Source organism: Notechis scutatus, chromosome 5 (assembly GCF_049901735.1).
Source record: "Notechis scutatus isolate UNSWTSFEM ecotype Mainland chromosome 5, rNotScu1.2, whole genome shotgun sequence".
NCBI classification, from domain to species: domain Eukaryota; kingdom Metazoa; phylum Chordata; class Lepidosauria; order Squamata; family Elapidae; genus Notechis; species Notechis scutatus.
In genome coordinates this window covers 44,779,953-44,796,490 of record NC_142013.1, presented here as the reverse complement: position 1 = coordinate 44,796,490, position 16,538 = coordinate 44,779,953, and the positions used below count along the sequence as shown (strand labels likewise).

The 16,538-nt window shown below is 33.3% G+C and overlaps 1 protein-coding gene across 12 annotated transcripts in view; it reads left to right on the top strand.

Moving 5' to 3' along the window:
- Nucleotides 1–15,978, top strand: part of ROBO2 (roundabout guidance receptor 2) — a 766,078-nt gene extending 750,100 nt beyond the window's left edge. For all 12 annotated transcript variants that reach the window (XM_087966640.1, XM_026664101.2, XM_087966639.1 and 9 more), the window contains 4 exons: nt 1,047–1,202; nt 3,168–3,413; nt 10,049–10,249; nt 12,090–15,978. In XM_087966640.1, the coding sequence (XP_087822766.1) occupies nt 1,047–1,202; nt 3,168–3,413; nt 10,049–10,249; nt 12,090–12,091 (605 nt within the window). In that variant the 3' untranslated portion in view covers nt 12,092–15,978. The remainder of the gene's footprint in view (nt 1–1,046; nt 1,203–3,167; nt 3,414–10,048; nt 10,250–12,089) is intronic.
- The last annotated feature ends 560 nt before the right edge of the window (nt 15,979–16,538 follow it).

Sequence of the window (16,538 nt, the reverse complement as noted above, 5' to 3'; positions counted from 1 at the left end):
GGGGGTCCAAACTGTCCAGATCAGCTTAGGTTCAGTTAATAATTCCAGCAATATATCATATCACAGGTATGATCCAGGTATTGATGGCTTTGATGGTATTTCCACCATACACTTTTATCTTTAGAAGTTTTCTGACACTTTCTTTATTCATTATTAATCACATTTTTAAATTGTCCCTGTTTGAAATCCAACTGTAAAATGACCAGAAGCTTGCAGGCTTGTCCTGATGACTCCCTTATGTACTCCCATAAGGACAGTTCAGCATTTCAATTCCATTATTGTTCTTGATTTTATTCCAATTAATTGCTACTATAGCACATTTTCTATTTTCCATTGCTGTATCTGTGCTAAAAATTAATATATTTGTCAATGACTGGATGTCGATTTCTGATTTCCCATAAAGCTTCAGATCATCCATATAAAGGAAATGTGAATTTTTATTAGCATTTGTTCTTTGATAGGCAAAAAAAAATTTCTTCAAAATCACTGAAAATGGGATCATTGCAATGATAAATAAGAAGTGATAATGAGTCAGCCTGGAAAATGCCTCTCCTAATGTTGACAACTCCATATTTTTCATTTCCAATAATAAATTCTATCTTTGATGGTTTCATTATTTTTTCTATAAACATTCTAAAGTTTTTACTGATACCAATTGTTTCCAAACTTTTGATGATCCAACTTTGTGGTAATGAATCAAATAGCTTTTTATAATCAATCCAGATGTATGTCAATTGGATTTTCCAAACCATTTTGTAAATCAGAAGTTGACCTTTTGTACTTCCGCTTTTTCTTTTATTTCCTTTCTGTTCTACTAGATTGATGTTGTTTTCTTCCCAATATCTTTGAGTAATTTGAGCATTGTAGGCAAGCATTCTATTGGCATTATTAATATGTATGGTTCATCACCCAGTTAGCTGGATGCAGCACAAAAGTTTGAAACTTTCTCAGAAAATAAAATGCTGCCCTTGTTACCTTTCTGGTAGTTCCTCCTATAAAACAACATATGAAAATATTTTAAGAATGTTTTTATTTTTTTATTTTAGGCAAACCACATTCCACTTCTCAGAAACTTCGCCCAACCAGCCCATTTTCTACTGACAGCAATACTAGTATAATCCAGAATCAGAGTCAAAGGCCTAGGCCTAATGCTACCAAAAAACAGCCATCCTTACCTTATCGTAGAGAAGGCATGGCAGATGGTAAGTTCCCTGGTTTAAAACTACTTCAGTGGAATTATGACTGGGCTTGGTATGTAAAAATTGTTCTACTGCAAACTTAAGAACAATATTTACACTTTAGGTAGAACTGTTATTTATTCATGCATACATTTAAAACTTAAGGACATTGTACAACTAAGTTTTAAGTAACTGTTTATTTTATATTGTGTTTTTTTCTATCACACAAATACAATAAATATATTCTCTGTGTTTTAGATCTGCCCATATAAAGCTTACTTGGTCAATGAAAGCTCAATATTCTCTTTAATTCTATACATTTAGAGATGATATAACATTCTCCAGTTTTTGCAAGGTGTTTGCCTTTTTAAAAACCATGTACTATAATTGTGCATGTATATGAAATTGTGCATGTATAATTGTGCATGTATATTGGCCACTTATCATATAGTATTTTACATTAAGGCTTGCATGCATTTTTCAGAAATTTAAGAGGTATTTGGTGCATTTGTTGTTAGTTGCAAAGTCGTATCCAATCCATCGCAACCCCATGGACAACGTTCCTCCAGGCTTTTCTCTTCTCTACCATCTTCTGGAGTTCATTTAAGCTCATGCCTACTGCTTCAGTGACTCCATCCAGCCACCTCATTCTCTGTCATACCCTTCTTCTATTGTCCTCAATCTTTCCCAGCATTAGGCTCAGGGGTGGGTTTCTACCAGTTCTGTCCACCTCTGTAGAACCGGTTGCTCCAAAGAGCAGCAGACATAGAACCATTTCTATGTATGCTGCTGTTGTGGCCCACCCACCCGCCCAGGCTCTTACCTGACCTTTATTTCCTGCTTTTTCAACTGCAGGTGGGTTGTGTGACACAGCTGCAGTTGAAGAAGCAGGAAAAAAGTGCTTTTCCAACTGCTGCTCACTAAGCTGTCTGGGCAGCTTAGCAGTTGTAAATTGCACTCGCGTGACTCGCGCATGCGCACATGACGCTAGTAGACAGAACTGGTAGTTATGCCAGTCAGATCCCATCCCTGATTAGGCTCTTCTCCAGTGAATCCTTCCTTCTCATTAGGTGGCCAAAGTATTTGAGTTTCATCTTCAGCATCTAGCCTTCTAAAGAGCAGTCAGGGTTGATCTTCTTTAGGACTGACCAGTTTAATCGCCTTGCCAGTCCAAGGGACTTGCATAAGTCTTCTCCAGCACCATAGTTCAAAGTTTTGCTGCATAATTACCAGCATTCTACAACATATTCTTTCCTTGGGTGCAGCTAAAACTTGCAAAGCCTCACAGACACACTTCTCTGCATTTCAGCAAGTTATCCTAATCCTTTTAATATTAAATTATTGATTAAACTTAATATGATTGCTTTTATATCAATTTTTCATTATCCTATCATAGATATATGTGGAAAAAAGTTTCAATATTTTTTGTTTGACTTGACACATGTAATGGTAGAGGCTTATCTTAGAGCAAATAGGTATAATTCTGGCTTTGTCCAACATTACATCTGAGAACATTACTATAAAATTTCCATCTTACAGGTTTATTTGTTTTTGTTTTTTAAAAGTAAAAGACTCCTTTGGGATATTGGATCCTCTTGAGTGTGTGGATAGCTTGGCAACAATTACAGAGATAGTCCTTCACTAGTTTCTTCTGGGATTTCTTTTTGGGAGGGGGGAGAGGAATTGTCCCTCCAGCCTGCAGTCCTGAGATTTCTTGGAGGTCAGAAGCAAATGTCCAAATATGACTTTGCTTAGTTTTATCAAAATCAGCTAACACTAAGTAGGTGCTTTTATAGGTTTTGCAAATGTGTAATAAGAAACATAGATTATCTAAGCCAACCAAAATTGTTTTTCTAATGAAAAAAGTCACCTGACTAAAATATATAAAGATTAATCATTTTAATAGACAATATTAATAAAGCCCTTCATTTTTTGTTATATAGTTTAAAATGTTTCTCTGAATTCTATAAAACTATTTACATTTTTTAGATCTTCCACCACCACCCGACCCACCTCCTGGTCAGGGAATAAGGCAACAGATAGGTACAGGCCAACGTGGGGGTTCAACAGAAAGAAAAGGAAGCTCTTTAGAGCGACAGCATCCAACCAACATAGATGAAACAAAGAGTTCTTTGGATCGTCAAGCTAGAACATCACTAGAGTGGCAACGGCAAACGCAGGATTGGCTAACCTCCACAGAACTTCAAGGCCAGCAAAAGCAAGCCTTTGGATCAGGTGTGTAATTGTACATCTCAGAGTAGCTTAGGCAATTCCCTAAACCTGTTATAATGTACTATTAATTTGCTTACAAATGGTGAAGGTCAAGGCTTACATAGCAATAAAGGAGGTCAATTAGATTTAACATCCATTGTTATTTATTCTTGCAATTGTGAAGCATTGAATGCTAACTGCTAACATTCTGATTGCATGCTTTCTTTTAGGAATTAATGCTATTATTCTATACACATGAAGCATTTATCTTTGAAGCATATATTTGTTGTGTCTTTTAAGCCACTGATGTAGAATTTTTGCATGCTTAGTGCACTAAATATTCTTATGTTCATCAGCAAACATTGATTCATATATAATTCATGTAATTCAGAACAGATTTCAGTTACGAACTATGAACTAAATATTTAAATATTGCTTTACCAGCATGTTGTTTGTTTTCTTCTGGAATTAATAAAATTTAAATGTATTAATCTTGATGGAATTTTACTTCTAAGTGATATATTTTCCCAAATAATTTTATTAAGGATTATATTAAATTTATAAATGTAATATAAGAACCTAACACAAAAATAGATTACAAAAGAAACATAAATATTTAAGTTTACAGAAAGAATCAACTACCAAGAAAGAAGTAGTAATAAAAAGATATTTCCACTTTCATCCCTAGCAAGTATATTCATCATTAACACCTTATAATTGTTTTTTAAAATACAACCAAATGCATCCTCATCCTACAACTCATCCTATTTTCTATAAATTCATCTCTAAATCTTCACCATTCCTTACTAATCAGCAAGCGTCCAGAAAAAAATTGAAAGAAAACCTAAGAACATAATTATATAGTACTCCTTTCCATTTAATCAAAATACCCTTTATCTTCCTCTTTACTAATCAAATTATAATCCAAATTAACATACATTTCAAAAATTAAGAAACATATCAAAATACATATCAAAAATAATAACATTCATTCAAGATAACTGTTAAGCATCACCAGAGGTTTCCTTGCTCCAGCCATCCTCAAATCTTGGTGAAGTTCTAGCTCCTATTTTTCAGCTATTTTTATTTCTCATAAATGAAGCGAAATATGCATGTCCTAGAATAATGTTGCAGGATCCAATTTTGGTTGGTCACCAGGACCAGAGGTTTTGTCTTCTGAGCTTTCGGACTAGTGCTAGAGCCCATCCTCTGGGAACTTCTCCCTAGCAGTTTTTATTTCTTCTCTTGGAAATCTTATCATCTTTATCCAAGTCCATCTAATTTCCTTATAATAATTCCAGTACATCTGTTATATTCCAATTTTAAAAGATAATCCAAGGAATGGAATGGAATAGAATGTAATGTAATGGAATAGAATAGAATAACAATAGAATAGAATAGAATGGAATAGAATAGAATAGAATAGAATAGAATAGAATAGAATAGAATAGAATAGAATAGAATAGAATAGAATAGAATAGAATAGAATAGAATAGAATAGAATAGAAGCTTGGAGATCTTCTAATCCAGCCACCTGCTCAAGCAGGAGAACCTATACCATTTCACATAAGTGACTGTCTAGTCTCTTCTTAAAAATATCCAGTGATGGAATATCCACAATTTCTGAAGGCAAGGTGTTCCACTGATTAATTGTTTATTTATTTTATTTATTTGATTTGTCAATTGCTTACAAGATAATAAGTACAAGTGTATACATAGTTGTGAATATATGAAATGGGTACATATAAGAAAAATAAAAGAATAAGAGAAACAATAGGACAGGGACAGTAGGCACGTTGGTGCGCTTATGCACGCCCCCTACAGACCTCTTAGGAAAGGGGTGAGGTCAATAGTAGACAGTCTAAGGTTAAAGTTTTTGGGGTTTGGGGAAGAGACTACAGAGTCGGGTAGAGTATTCCAGACATTGACCACTCTATTGCTGAAGTCGTATTTCCTGCAATCAAGTTTGGTGCGGTTTACTTTGAGTTTGTATCTGTTGTGTGCTCTTGTGTTGTTATGGTTAAAGCTGAAGTATTCATTGACAGGTAGGACATTGTAATGTATGATTTTATATACCATGCTTAAGTCGGACCGAAGACGGCGTAATTCAAGGTTTTCTAGTTTTAGAATTTCGAGTCTGGTGGCATAAGGTATTCTACAACGAGTAGAAGAGTGGAGAACTCTTCTTGTGAAATACTTCTGGACTTTCTCAATTGTGCTAATATCACATACGTAATAAGGATTCCAGACTGATGAACTGTATTCGAGTATTGGTCTAGCAAATGTTTTGTATGCTCTGGTTAGTAGTGAGATATTACCAGAGAAAAAGCAACGTAGGATTAGGTTAACAACTCTTAATGCCTTTTTGGCTATGTAGTTGCAGTGGGCTCTAGCACTTAGATCATTAGAGGTGAGTATTCCCAGGTCCTTTACAGAGCTTGGGTCATCAACAAGATCTTGACTATTCAGCTTGTATTTTATTTTCTGATTTTTTTAACCAATATGTAAGACAGAGCATTTATTTGTTGAGATTTGAAGTTGCCATATGTTAGACCATTCAGATACATAGTCTAGGTCTTTTTGTAGGGTAGTAGTATTGTCTGTGGTATTGAACAGCTTTACATCATCAGCGAAGAGAACGCAATTGCTCTTGATATGATCACAAAGGTCGTTTATGTAGATTATGAAGAGAGTTGGTCCTAGAACACTGCCTTGGGGAACACCACTATTGACAGGTACTGGATTTGATAGGGGCGTTCCCGATTTTGACCATTTGTTGTCTGTTTGACAGGAATGCTTCTATCCAGTTATTCAGTTGTCCAGAGATACCATAAGATTTTATTTTTAGGAGTAGTTTGTCGTGTACCACTGAATCAAAGGCTTTACAGAAGTCTATGTAGATTGCGTCTATTGCTTTGCCCTGGTCGAGTTGTGTAGTCCATATGTTTTTGCAGTGTAAGAGTTGCAGATTACAGGATAGTTTTTTTCTGAAACCAAATTGTTTATTGAGAGTAGGTTGTTTGTCTCTAAATGGAGGATGATGGATTGGTTAATAATTGATTCCATGACTTTACAGGTGACGCAGCATAAGGAGATTGGTCTGTAATTTTCAACTAGGCTTGGGTCTCCCTTTTTGAAGATAGGGATGACTGTGGCTTGTAACCATAGGTTAGGCAAGGAGCTGGTCCTGAAAGATTTTTCAAAGATTATGCTTAGAGGTTTGGCTATGGCAGTGGATAGCTTTCTTAAGAAGTAGGCACATATTCCATCCGGTCCAATAGATAGAGATGGTTTTAGGTTGCGTAGTGCTTTTTCAACGTTGTCTACTGTAAAATCGATATGTATTAGATCATTGTTGTTATCTGTGGTACGGCTAGGAAACATTGGGCATGATCCATTACTGTTTACAAACACTGAGCCGAAGAATGTGTTAAAGATGTTGGCTTTAATGGTGTCGTCGCTGCAGTCTTTACCATCGGGTCCTATCAAGGGAGGGATGGACCTTGAGTCTTTAGTTTGTTGTTTACAAAATTGTAAAAGCACGGGTGGAATTGGTGCTTAGAAGGTTTTCCTCTTGTTTAATGTGATAATTGGTGCATTCGGTCTTTATCTGGTGGCATAAATTTTTGTATCGGTTTTTGAAATTAGCAACGTGACCAGATTTGTTTTTCCACCAGAGTGATCTCTTTTTGGATTGAAGTTTCCTTATTGATATGGGTAATCTGCTTTTTGTTTTGTTTTTGGAGTTGTTGTTGGAACATATAGTTTGATGACTCTTTTGACTTCAAGTAAAAAAATGTTGTAATGGTCTTCAACAGTATTGCATCCAGTGAATAGAGATTGCCAATCGAGGGATGAGAGATCGTTATCTATAAGATCATAGTTGCCTTTTTGAAGTTACAATTAGGGATGACATCATTGTGGTGATTTTTGTGTGGACGTATGTTGAGGCAAAAGTCAATCATATTGTGGTCACTACTGGAAAAGGGTTCTTTGGTTTGTATTCCGTAAATTAAATTCAAACTATTGCAGAAGATGAGATCGAGGCAGTTGTTCAGTCTAGTGTTGTTGGTTACTAGTTGTTCAAGACCTAGATTTGTAATAGCATTGTAGAAGGTTGTGTGTATGATTTCAGTTGTACAATTATTTAGGGTCCAGTCGATATGAGGTAGATTGAAATCTCCAAGAAAGATAAAAGGGTATGGGCAGGATGTAGCCCATGTTAGTAGTGTATTTAGCTTGTTTACATGTTCGATGTCATAATCAGGTGCTCTGTAACATAGTAAGAATCGAATTGTGATATTTAAGGATAGTTCACAGATGATGGTTTCAGGAAGGGCAAGCTCCTGGGTAACTTGGATATTTTTTTTAGATGTAAGGATTTTTTATAGAATATAGCAACAACACCTCCTCGGCGATTTTCACGATCTGATTGGTAAACATGATAGTCTCTTACTGTGGTAATGGAGTCGGGAGAGATGCATTGAGCCATGTTTCACAGACAAATATAATGTCGAAGTTAGCCATATTTAAGAGGATGAGAAATTCAGGTATTTTATTCACGAGGCTTCTTGCATTGAGTAGTTTGCATTTAAGTCCGGCAGCAGTTGGGATTGAGGTAGTTGGGGCGTGCGTGCCTAGTCTTGGGTGATGGTGGGTGGTGGGTAGTTTTGGGTGATGGTGGGTGGTGGTAGGTGGTTGAGGTAGGGTGGTGGTTGAGGGTAAAAGTTGGGTATTGGGTTACGTGTCTTACTTTTGATACAGTCAGCATGGTAGTCAATGTACAGGTCCTTCTCTCCATTGTCTAGACGGGTTTTGAGTTCGATGCGGAGTGCACGGGAGCGGGCACGTTGCTGTATGGTTAAGTCAGGGTGGCAACGGAGGTTTTTGTGGTTGGTGTTGGTTTTGGCGAGTGAGTTTATAGTGTAAATGAGTTTACGTTTGCTTGATTCAATTGTCCTCACTGTTAGGAAGTTTCTCTTTAATTCCAGGTTGCTTCTCTCTTTGATTAGTTTCCAACCATTGTTTCTTGCCCTCTGATGCTTTATAGAATAATTTGAGCCCCTTTTTTGATACATTTTTATATGTCCTTAATTTTTAAATGATCATTCAGTTCCATTGGTAAATCAAGTATATCCATCTATTTCTTATAATTTTTAAGTATACCTTAAATTGCATTTTTGTTACCTTTAAGGGTTTCTATTTAATATCTGCTTTCTGTTTCAGTGTAGAATCAAAAAGTCATGCATTTCTTGAATCCAAGAATCAAATATTTGTTTTAAACATTATAACACACACACACACACACACACACACACACACACACAGAGAGAGAGAGAGAGAGAGAGAGAGAGACAACTTATAGATCTTAAAAAGCTGGAAACACATGGTTTTCTTTCTTTTTAAACAAATTGAAGATTCACAAAGTGACTGATAAATTTGCTGTTCCAAAAATTTTTAAATCTTAAAGGAACAATAAAATAAAGTCTGAAGTGATTAAAAATATGGTGTTTGGTCAAAGCTTAAGTCCAGGAAAGGCTGCATTTACGGCTCAGAGCACAATGGAATCCATGAGTCCCAGCTGATTGCAATCAGCTGCAAAAACATCAATTCCTGACATCTACACATAAAAACGGGTCCAAAAAAAATTTCAGGAATCTAGATCTAATATCCAGCAGTATTTTAGGCTATAATGTCTCTTGCACTCTGCAGATCAGAGAAAAATGTTGGGCATTGGTTAACTGTTCCTCACCAGAAGCCTGGAATTTTATTCTTACATTGTAACAGATTTTATAGACCTATACTAAGAAACATTGAATGTGATCTTATAACAGAGTTCAATATTAAAGCATAGGGAAGTTTATTGGTAACATTTTAGATTTTGTTTATAAGTCAATCAAATAATTTCCCAAGTACTAAATATATTTGGAAATAATTCCAAGTAGGTAATTGAATATGCTGATTGTACAGTTCTTTATCTTAATTTAAAATTTATCATAATTATAGTGATGAAGAAAAGCATTTTTTGTACAGTGAGCAACAATAGTTGTGCAGTAATCAACTATTATGTCAGTCTACAAATTGTGTATTTTTTTTATTTATTTAAGCCTAAGGCACCATGTTTTGTTTTCATTATGAGCAGTTTAAGTTTAGAATGAATATATGACTGTTTCTTTGAGCAAAATGTAACACTTGATTACTGCCTGAACTAATCTTTCCAATTTCCTTGGCAAGATTTTTTCCAGAAGATGAGTTGCAATCTTCTGGAGGCAAATAGTCCAAGGTCACCCAGCTGGCTTTGAACCTGACAGATCTAGAACTCATGGTCTAGGTCTCCATATTTCTAGGCTGGTGCCTTAACTAATACGCTAAACAGGCTTATTTTGAGCAAAAGGGATGCATATATTTCTCTTTCCACACATTTATTTATATTAAAATATCAGGCACGTATATTAAATTCATCTGTACATTTAGCTATTTTGAATGAAATATATATAAAAATTTCCAATTCCCAAAACTTAGTAGTTACTCAAATTTTTGAAATTGAATGTAAGATTATATATACATAGGTAAGTCTATTGATTCCTAATGCACAAGCCAATTTCAAAATTTATATGTGTGAATCACACTATATCCAAATTCTTTTCATTATGTTTCAGAGGAGACACTGGTGCCATATAGCAAGCCTAGCTTCCCATCCCCAGGTGGTCACAGCTCTTCAGGTACAGCATCTTTTAAAGGATCAACTGGACCCAAAAAAACAGATGTCATGAAAGGAGGTCATCAGCGCAACATGAGCGACCTCATTGATGTAGGATATATTGGATTAAACAGTCAAGGACAGTTTCCTGATGAATTATGTAAGATTATTTTGCAATCAAGCAAATAAAAATGTTTACAACTAGAACAGAAGGAAAATGTTTACTTTTCTGTGTTAGTGGATAGTCATGGGAAAACTATAGTTAACAACATATTAATCTATAATATTCTGTAACATGTTTTACATGTTTAATTAAATCACAATATTATGAATTTAAACGTATACGCAGTATTTTCTATCTGAATATTAGTATAAATAGTAATGTGCCATATTTCTCATATGTGAGTGTTCTTGATTAGTTTTCTTGGGTTTGTAGGGCACAAAGACAATGTTTCATAATACTATATTATAGCCTGGTTGTTAAATAAGCAAGAAACAAACCAGTATGTAGGAAAAATGAAAGCAGTCAATACAAGTTAACTTTCTATTACTGTATAACAGATAACCAAGGACCATAACAGCTTCCACTAATGTTGTGACGTTTAGTACAGGAACCTCCCTCTATATAACGTAATTGCTTAGATTCTTAGATTCAAACTTATAGATCTTTTTTATTAGTAAAAATTATTGAAAATAAAGTGATAGCTTAATTGATACACTTAGTTTCTTACTTCTAAATCTCTTTTTATTCCATATAGTTTTGCTATGTTTAATATAAATTTAATATAATTTAATATTAATATAAAAAGCAATTATTTATTTCCTAGTATTATTACATATCTACATTATAAACACATAATATGCATGACAGAGAAGGTGGTCATCTAGAAAGGAAGAACAAAACACTTTTTAACTATCCATTTAGAAGTTCTCAATTTTATTTAATTTAATCATTTTATATAAGTATTTAACATTTCTGAACAGTAAACTTTTAACTACAGTAGAAGACTAGTGTTTACAGCATATAATTTATATTTCATAGTAAAGAGTTACACACAGACAAAACAATCTAAAGATATGGGAGTAATCTGCTCCCTGTGTTTGCTCTCCCTTATTTTTATAAAAATGGAATGGTTATATAGGCTGTATAAATGAATAAACTTAAAAACTATGGATATCTACCAAAATGTAAACTTTTGATAGTATTACAATATACTTAGTAACAATGAAGAAAAGCTTTAAAATATGCAAATGGGGGATGCACTTATAGTTCTGTGCAATAAAGAACAGTCTAGACAAAATTGCATTTTCCTAATTTATTGTATAGAGAAAATGTATACAGCTTGAAAGAATAGCATAAAATGCCCATAATAATAAGGGGTACTTCTTTATTTTGTCCGTAAATGATTCAATTGAGTGAGCATGACCCTTTTTGAAAATTAGAGTGACAATGGAAAAAATGTCTATTTCGGCCCTACATATAAGAACCTTAATATTTTGGAGATGAAATTCCAGTTGCTCTCTTATAGGATATTTTCTGTCGCATTATAAAACTTTGAACTTTATAAAATAACACTTGAAATCTGAAGTAATGTAGCTCGGATATATATTACATGTAAATTTTATTTACAATTGGGTCATGATTATTTCGTTATAGAAGAAATTAGGTCGATTTATTTTCCTCAGTTTAAATTCTATTTTAATAGTAGTTTTGCTCTACTTCTATTCCACTTTTTTCCAGAAATTTGAAATGTTAAGAAATACGCAAAGGTGTTAGACTGTCCAAAGTTTTTACTCTTATTAAATTACAATTACTGCTTCCAATATTAATTTCAAGTATCAAAATATTGTAATATTTTTAATTCAAATGCACTAAGTTTAAAATGTTATTTTAACCTATATTTTTGATCAATATATGCTTAAATCATAAAACAAATGCATAAATCTTTAAATTAAAGCGTCTTAAAACATTATCTCGTTCTTGTTTTTTTGTTTAACAGAGTAGTTGAAAAGAAACATCTTCAGCTGCTTTCAAGGCCATCAAGTCTCAACTCATGGAAGTGATGATACTAAACAGTGCAATGAACATTTTCTTTATTTATGTACTTACTATTAAAGGAACTGTAAATGCAATGTAAAGAAACACAGCCACACATATCCCGCAGATATTCTACTCATGTTCTTCTTTTACACCTTTCACTTTAAACTCTTTCTTATTAAGCATATATACTGGGGGGGAAATCACCCTGCAGGATGAAATAAATTTCCTTTGTACATAATTTCTTTTTATTGCATTGCTATGCAAACTCACCTTCATTTTGCTATGTTCATATTATTGTCTGTCCTTCTTGGTCTGTTGTACTATATGTGAATTAATAGGCTGTGGTGCCATATAATAACTTTTAATTGTGTAACATTTTATGTTTGAAGTTTGCACTGCAATTTTTTGTTGGTGATAAGCACAAAACTTTTATGCCTCGTGTCATGAAGAAGAAGAAGAAGATTGAATGTGAAAGGAGTCTATGTACTGTAAGCTATGTTGGATAATGCTGGATGTAATGAATTATGTTAGGTGGTTTTCCATTTGGGTGTAGAATTAGGAAGATGACTGGCAAAACTGACAAGAGTTGATTGGCAAAACTCTGGCAAGAGTTGATTGGGACATCAGGAATGGAATACCATCTGAAATAGTAAACAATGTTGCTTTTATCGTTTAAAGAAAAAGGTCAAATGATGGAAGTATCAGTTTCAAGATCAGATTAGAACATGAAAGCCTCCTATCTTCTTAGTATCACTTTTTCATTTATTCAGTACAGTTGCACTCACTACAAAGGAAGGAAGTTAAGATGTTTCACTAAAGCTGTTTTTATGCTACTTTTTATTTTAGAAAAGAGTATTATAATTAATTTGCTCTTCCATCTGAAGGTTATGAACCATATGAAGGTAGAGAAATACTTAGCAAGACTTAAAGATGCAATTATCATTGAGATATCCAAGCTGCTTCCAAAAATCTACAGTATTCATCTTTTCAATACGTGCAGTAAAGATGAAGATGTAGAGCTATGTCACTTGAAATCCATGATCTAATTTTTCTTATGCAACCAACACATAGTTTTGCTGTATTATTATCTGAAGCTGTAAGACATTGAAACCCAATTCATTTGTATTTAAATCTTGGGTTACAGTAACTGAAAAGAAAGATATGGCATATTCATGCTCAGTTTTAAATCAAGTTGTTTCTTTTTATGAATTCACTACATTACAGGAAACTGGTTTCAACAAGGAAAAGAAGACATCTTTGACCTATTTTTGATGATTAAATTTCAAGCCTCTTCTTACAAAAACAATGCATGTTTATACACTTTTTAAATAAACCAAACTTGCTGTAAGTGGACATTAACAAAAGCATCCTGTCTCATCATTAATTTTCATGACTTTCTCCCGCTACTTGCCAATTTTTCACATCTTTGTTAGAAATATTATACATGTATTCCAATGCATTAAATATTTTATTTGACGTTTACATCAAAAAGCTTATCTTATTCATTCATATATCATTATTACAAACATTCATATACACAGTTAGTTTCTATTTATACTTTGCCTTGATGATCATATTACTATTAAGCAAAACACTTCTTGATCAAGCAAAGAAATATGCATTCTTTTTCATTACTTTAAGAATGTGATAAACTAAAATATTTTTAGTATAAATTGTAAATCAATATTGCAATTATTTCTTTTTATTTTAATTTAGTGCAGAGTATTGGCAAATGAGAAACAAAGAAAGATGCATTGATCCAAATTACATGGAACTTAGGTAAAATTTTCGGTAATCGAAATGTTGGACATAGCTAAGGCCATTATTCTATCTAGACATAGAACATTCATAAATGTAAAAAAACATTTTTCTATTCTGAATTGTGTATATTAAAAATGAATATATATATGCTAATATAAGTAGAATGGATACAAAAAATTCTTCATAAAGTTTCATATAATAATGATACAAAAAAAGCTGCTTTGAAGGAGAAAAGAACTCATTCTACTCACAGCCTACCAAAAATCATGATACAGCTATGTCTAGTTTGAAGCAATTTTTATGTATCTGTAGGCAAGGACTTTTCAATTAAAGATTTCACAGCATCAATCACTTTAAAAGTAACAAAGGATAATGAATTTCTATCATATATCACCTTAATTTGTATGCATTCCTTTCTTACTATGAAATACTTGGAATTGTGATGTCCTGATGTAGCTAGGATATGGGACACAAGTCCATTGCACAAAAATATGTAGCTACCAAAAGTCTTTTGCAAGATTTGATATAACCCATGTATTCAAATTTCAAGCAATCTTTGCCAATATTATCTGTGAAACCCTATTTGTTAGTACTTAGGCACCAAATCTCATGAATTTTCTTGTGAGAAAGTCACATTGCCAACAAGGTTTTTCCCCTTAACCTCAACTTGAGAGATTTCTATGAACTAAACATGCTTCAAGTTACAATCAGAATATATTTGCCTTGATTCTTGTTGCAACATGCAGTTTTATAACTGAAAACTTGTGTAACTTTTTTTAATTCACAGAGTGACTACAACTAACATCTAGGAAAAAATAGGTATGTATCAGATTACAGGAAAATCTGATTTGTAGAAATTGAGAATGCATATTGGTGCATAACTGTTTACAAAACAAGTGTGTATTTTGGACAGATCTGGCACTGCACATTTAAAATCCTATTCCAAAAGAAAATATAAACCAGGATTTAAATAAACATCTAACGTTCACACTTTATTATGGATTGGATTTAAATTTCATTTACATATTACAGTAGAATTGTAGCCATTTCGATACTTAGATCCATGGTATTAACATTAGTATTTATCCTTTCTGTCCTGTTTGAAGTTAATAATTCCATGGCTATCATGCACTTTCATGCCAATCTTATTAGGTAGCATGCTAACAGTACTAAATATGCTGAAACATATTCCTCTTGCTAAATTGAATGAGCTACAAAAATGGCTTCAACCATACATTTCCAAGTACTGTAAAAAAAAAAAACAGTCTTAATGGCTTATCCTAAGTGCAATATGTAAATGATAGAGTCTTCAGAAATCTATTCAAGATAATGTGATATTTCACAAGTTTTCAAGATGCAACATAAATTTAAAGAATACAACAATATTTGATATTGTTCGATAGCTCACTGTTTATGCCTTGAGTTTTATACAGTATGATCTTCCTAAGTATTTTTATTGGTTTTAGAAATATGCGTTGAGCTTTGGTGGAACACCTTATTGGCCAATTTTTCTTCACAATACAATGTGAATAAAAGTAGCCATCCCACACTCTTTAGTTAAATGTCTTGATTTTTTGAGTTCCAATTTTGTATCAGTAAAAAATAATCGGTTAAAAATATGTAGTGCTATAATATCAGTTTATTATTCACTACTATAGAATTATCTTTACATTATTCATTATGCTTTTAAACAGATTTAATGTTTAACAGATGCTATTATTTTATCTCTTCTTTCTCTCCCTATTTCTCATTATGTGGTGTACTTCAAATAATCACAGAACCTATTTTTTAAAATGTGCAATTTGCCTTTTTTCTTTTTTTATAATTGAAGGAAACTTTTTTATAATTGAAAATATTTCTTATTCATAATGTGTCTAAAGAAAAGGAATGTGGTGGCAGCTCTTAAAACTGTTTTCTAATTTTTTTATATAAAATGATTCAGTTACAACAGTTTTTTCAGTCACATACACACAAAGAAGATGACCTCTTAATGTGTTTCATGTGTTAGTGAAGCAAAGTTTAATAGGCATAAAGTTGGTTAATCGTAATGTTAAGTGTGTATTGTGTATCTACTGGGGAAAATAAACTTCCACATTTCAAAAAGAATTAAATGTTATTTAACACTCTCAATATATGATTGCATGAACATAACACTGCCATTTTATTCCTAAGATAAGATGTTCTGTTGTGTTTTTCTGTATCCCTAAAGTACCATTTCATAGCTATTCCATGGAAATCAAGACTGAAAATTGCACCCTATGAAAAGTCTTCCTAGCAAACATTATAAATATGTCAGGAAAGCTGTTCTATCATCCTTCACTGCTCCTGCTACAAAGGTACCTGATAAATTTTAGACAGTGAAAATCATCTTCCATAATTCATTTATCTGACTTGGAACTGAAAAGGTTTGAGGCTCTTGAATGCCACTGTAGACCAGTCATGCATCGTCAGAAAAAAACATACTTGTGTCTAACTTTGCCCCCAAACTCATTTCTTTAAATATGCAATGGGCTTTTACCATTAAAGAAAACATTTACAATCTCTCTCTCTCTCTCTCTCTCTCTCTCTCTCTCCCCCTCCCTCCCCCCCCCTCTCTCTCCCTTTCTCTCCCTCTCCCTCTTCTTCTCCCTCCCCCTTTCCCCATCTC